The sequence below is a fragment of the Penaeus chinensis genome, chromosome 12 (assembly GCF_019202785.1).
Source record: "Penaeus chinensis breed Huanghai No. 1 chromosome 12, ASM1920278v2, whole genome shotgun sequence".
NCBI classification, from domain to species: Eukaryota; Metazoa; Arthropoda; class Malacostraca; order Decapoda; family Penaeidae; genus Penaeus; species Penaeus chinensis.
The window spans coordinates 8,240,035-8,245,034 of NC_061830.1; the positions used below are offsets into that span (position 1 = coordinate 8,240,035).

General features: G+C 45.5%; 1 protein-coding gene across 7 annotated transcripts in view; it reads left to right on the forward strand.

The window, feature by feature from the left end:
- The window catches only part of LOC125030928 (protein phosphatase 1 regulatory subunit 12A-like), a 158,824-nt gene that overhangs the window by 69,204 nt on the left and 84,620 nt on the right, over positions 1 to 5,000 (forward strand). For all 7 annotated transcript variants that reach the window (XM_047621305.1, XM_047621306.1, XM_047621307.1 and 4 more), the window contains exon 2: positions 4,945 to 5,000. This exon is cut by the window's right edge and continues 75 nt beyond it. In XM_047621305.1, coding sequence (XP_047477261.1) covers positions 4,945 to 5,000 — 56 coding nt within the window. The remainder of the gene's footprint in view (positions 1 to 4,944) is intronic.

A 5,000-nucleotide genomic window follows, 5' to 3' on the forward strand; every position in this document is an offset into this window, starting at 1 on the left:
GTGGCGGGGGGGCAAGAAGCCTGCGAGCGGAGCAGCATGGCAGCCGCGGCAGGCGTGACGGATGGCTGCCCAGATTATCCCCGGCGTCTGGTTGACACGGCAGCAGCAGCTCGAGTTGCGACCGCGGAGATTCCATTACTAACGGCGAGGATCACCTTGCTCACCTGTGCGTGTGTGTGTGCGTGTGGTGCGTGTGTGTGTGCGTGTGTGTGTGCGTGTGTGTTGCGTGTGTGTGCGTCGTGTGTGTGTGTGTGTGTGTGTGGTGTGTGGTGTGTGTGTGTGTGTTGTGTGTGTGTGTCTTACGCCTATGTGTGAGGGAGAGAATAGTATGTGATTGTGAGAGTGTATGTATGCGTGTATGTATTAATGCATGATTGTAAGTGTGCAAGCAAGAGAATGAATGTCAGGCATACAGATGGACAGACATACTGACATAAAAGAGGACTAGAAAGCTAATGTAATGAATGCAATATAGGAAGTTACATGTGTATGCATTGGACACGTTCGTTTTTTTTCTCCTTTTTTGTTGTATCGGCGCCATTCATTCCCGCAAAGTTAACGAAGCACCCAGTTTGTATTGTTACGCTTCGCCTCTTTTGGCCCGCCGTGCACCAGCGAGGCCAACTGTCGCCGGGATGATTTTTTGAATAGAATTTGCCGCTTCCTGGAGGTGTGACATGAAGCGCTGCAGGGGGAGATTTTTTTTTTCATTGCACTTGTATCATCCTTTGATAAAGAAAGAGGGAAAGAGAAATTGGGTTTCGCAAATATGAAAATGTGTAGGAAGCAGAGCGCCTGCATCAGCCCACTGTGTGACGTCATCCAATCAGCCGTTACAGCGGACGTATGGAAAGCAAAAGCGAAGGAAGGCTGGCTGGTTTATGTGGATTAGGTCATTAGGGGGGAGGGAAGTCGGAACTAACTCTTTTCCCTCCCCTTTCCCTTCCCCTTACCCCCCCACTCTCCTCTCCTCTAATAGTATAATATATTAATATAATACAGGCCTATACATTTGTTGAAGAAGCTGTGGTCGCGGTCATGTCTAGAGATGCATGATTGGGGTCGCCTGAAAAAAAAAAAAAGGTTGGGAACCAGTGCTCTCCTTTTCCCCACCTTCACCACCTCCCCCATCCATCACCCCCCCCCCCCACCCTCCCTCTTATTGGGGACGCGATAGGCTGTTTGCGACTCGTAACCACCTCTTTCCTGTCCCTAAGGGATCGTTAGAGCCCGTGTTTCCATGGGTAATGAGATCTACCTGAGTTAATTTATTTGCTTGTTTGTTTATTTGGTTATTTGAGCGTGTTCATTTATTTATTTATTTATTTATTTATTGTCTGATGTATGGGCAGCCTGTCCATGCATGATTGATAATGAAAGCAAGCAGAGGAAAGACAAAAGTCCAGTGAAATTAGTAAATGAAATATTACCAAAATGAACGATTTTCTTTATTACTACCGTATTTACTGTTTGCTTTGGAATTGTCTAACTAATCCGGGCGACATTCAAAATACTTACCATTATTATTTTCCCTCTTTTGTAATCTCATTTCGAAATACCCTCTCTGTGTTCGAATTCTGACTGATTCCGACCGCGGTGCTTTTTTGTTTCATTATTCTTTTATGAAGGCTGTATTCTGGGCGAGTTTAGGACAGAAGTGAAAAATGGCAGATTGTGTAACTACGGAAACTGCAGTTATAATAGGAAGTCCTGTAATGTTATTGTAATGAAATATACGATTTAACGTAGAGTAGGTGTAACCATTTTGTTTTATTTTATTTTATCTTTGTTCCGTTTGCAAGCATCGATCGTAAACCGTCTAGACGAGTCCGAGTCCCAAATCGGCAACCCCACTCATATCTCTCTCTCTCTCTCTCTCTCTCTCTCTCTCTCTCTCTCTCTCTCTCTCTCTCTCTCTCTCTCTCTCTCTCTCTCTCTCTCTCTCTCTCTCTCTCTCTCTCTCTCTCTCCCCCTTCCTTGCCTTTCATCCTCATTCCATTCTTCCTTCCGTCTTTCTTTGATTCTTTCCTTCCTTCCCTCCTCGCATGGTTATTTCTTCCCCTGGTCGTAATGCTTGTGCTGGGTGTGGCTGATAACAGGTAATGAGGTTTGGAGTGGAGAGATAAGGGTGTCTAATCAGAGTGGAGAATGGAGGGAAGCGTGAGGGAGAGGGCGGCAGTGATGATGAAAAGGGGGGAAGAAGAAGAGAGAAAATGATGTGAAAAAGATTAGCCTTGTTGTTATAATGAGTTTATGAGGCAATTTCCGCTGATCACGAGATATGATGGAGGCAGGGGATGAGGGAGGGGGTAGAGGGGAGGGGATATGCAAATAAGTCCGCTCTCTCCCCCTGGATGGGATTCACGACCCCCACCCTACCCTACCCTACCCCACCCTACCCTACCCCACCCTGAATGACGTAGGGTGGGGTTGAGGTTGGGGGGAGGGGGGTCGTGAATAAATAATTGCTGAACTCCAACGCGCTTGTGTGAATTGATTCCCTTGCTAGGGCGAGTCGGCTCCGATTCAGGATATTGCCCAAAGAAGCAAAAGTCTCTCATTAAATGGTCTTCCGTCCGTGGCGCTGTTTTGATCTTGATTCACTTATTCTGCCATTTCCTCTTCTCCCCCCTCCCTTGCTTCTTCTCTCCATTTTCCCCTCCCTACCAACTGCCCCCATACGGACCCATTCCCCCCTCCTCTTCCCATCCCTTCCCTTTTCTTTCCTTCCCTTCTCTTTTCTTCCCTACCCTTCCCTTCCCTTCCCCTCCCCTCCCCTCCCATCCCCTCCCTTCCCCTCCCTTCCCCTCCCTTCCCTTACCAACTTCCCCCAACCCTACCCTTACCCATGTCTCTTACTACTTTCTTGTCACTATCCACTTCCTCTTTCTCGTTCTTTACCCTTTGCTCCCCCCCCCCCTATTTCTTCCCCTTTCCATTTGTCTCTCCCTTCCCTTCTATGCTTTCTCTACCACTTCTTCCCTATCACCCTCCACTTTCCTTTCCTCTTTTCCTACCTATTCCCTTTACCCATCCTTCCCTTTTCCACACTGCTTTCCGTACCCCCACCATTTTCCCTTTCCATTTCCCTACCGCTTCCCCCTCTCCTTCCCTCACCACTTCCCCTTCCCTTTCCCTCACCACTTCCCCTACCCTTCCCCTCACTACTTCCCCTTCCCTTCCCCTTTCCTTCCCCTTACCACTTCCCTTTCCTTCCCCTCACCACTTCCCTTCCCCTCCCCTCACCACTTTTCCTTCCCCTCCCCTCGCCACTTTTCCTTCCCCTCCCCTCACCACTGTTCCTTCCCCTCCCCTCACCACTTTTCCTTCCCTTCCCTCTTTCCCCATGACTATCATTTCCTTTTTCCCCTCGCCCATCACATCCCCATCCTCTTCCTCAATCACATATCCTCACCTCTTCCTCAATCACGTATCCTCGCCTCTCCCAACTGTTTCCTCACCCCCTTCCCTCACCCCCCCCTCTTCATATCGACTTCGCTCACCCCTTGCACTTCCCCCACTCTATAGACGCGCGCACGTACGCACGCACGCACGCACGCACGCACGCAAACACGCACGCAAACACGCATACATACATGCACACAAAGACAAAACCTGCATATTCCTGTTACATGCCCATGCGAACATGCATTTAGGCAGTCATGCATATCTTCGGATGAGCTACTATGCATACACATACCTAAACACGCAGCCCCGTGTTTGTAGATACGTTAATCACGTGTATTGAAGTTGTGTATCCATACCCAATATGCATATGATCAGAGGGAGCTATACTACTTTGCACTGAATGCTTGAGTGAAAAGAAAGAAACAGAGACGGAGAGATTGACTATCCTATGCTATTTCTCAATCAGCTGTCGTAATCATATGGTTGACCTGCGTGTTGGTAACCACATACTTGTGGGGAAGGGGGGGGGGGTATGAGGATGGAGAGGATACTGGATCTCAAAAGAGAGGATGCCACTTTCAGGTTTAAAAAAAAGTGGAGAAACGGGTATTGTACCAGTTATTACGACAGGTGATATAGTAGTAAGAATTTTGCCTTTTTTTTAAATTATAACTGTTATTATCACAGGTGACACAGTAGTAATAAGGATTCTGTTAGGAATAAGAAATCGAGATCATGAAAAAAAATTATTTGAGAAATATTCTCGTTAGTGGCAAACTGTCTCTTGCGGACTGTCTAAACTACTTGACAGATAAAAGAGAGGATATGTGAAATGGATTGAAGTAAGTCGCGGAGCAGTCTAGTTTGTTTGTCAAAAGAATTTAATGGATGGGCTTATAATGATAAACTGCTGTAGTGTACAATATGTACAGATTTGTAAATTTCGAATTGATCACGACAACAGGTTTACTGTTTCAATGAAAGAGAAAGAGTATATATGTGTAACGATTATAGTTTTATGATTTTGATATTTTTGATATGTGACTATCAGGTGCTAATAAATTCCCGAGCTTGATCATTGTCTAAAAACTTGTAATATTTTTGTAGGTTAATATCATAAATGCCCCAATTTCCTACCAGGTGTGAGGACATCAAAAATCCTTATGCAATATAGGAAATAATTGTTTGCCTTCTTGTGTAAACCTTCGACATTGGCTCTCGTGGTATTTGTCCAAATATATATGTAGACAGAAGTGTGCTGCACTTTTCATTTACTTGTTTGACGCATAGAATGCTGTGAATAAAGTAATCGAGACATTCCAAGGATTAATGGTTGCCAAGTATACAGGTAATAAGGATAAGGGAATGTTCTCAGAACTAATGTTTACGAAATTAAGAGGATTATTCAGTTTATTTTGCCAAAAGGGAGATACTGTAGGCGATTTCTGTTGTAAGTAGAGAGTAGGGAATTCCGTACACACACGCACACGCACATTCGTTTTTATATCTAAACCAATTTATTTTTTCTATTTGCAGGCATGTATAGACGACAATTTAGACATGGTGGAGTTCCTGGTGGACCAAGGGGCGGA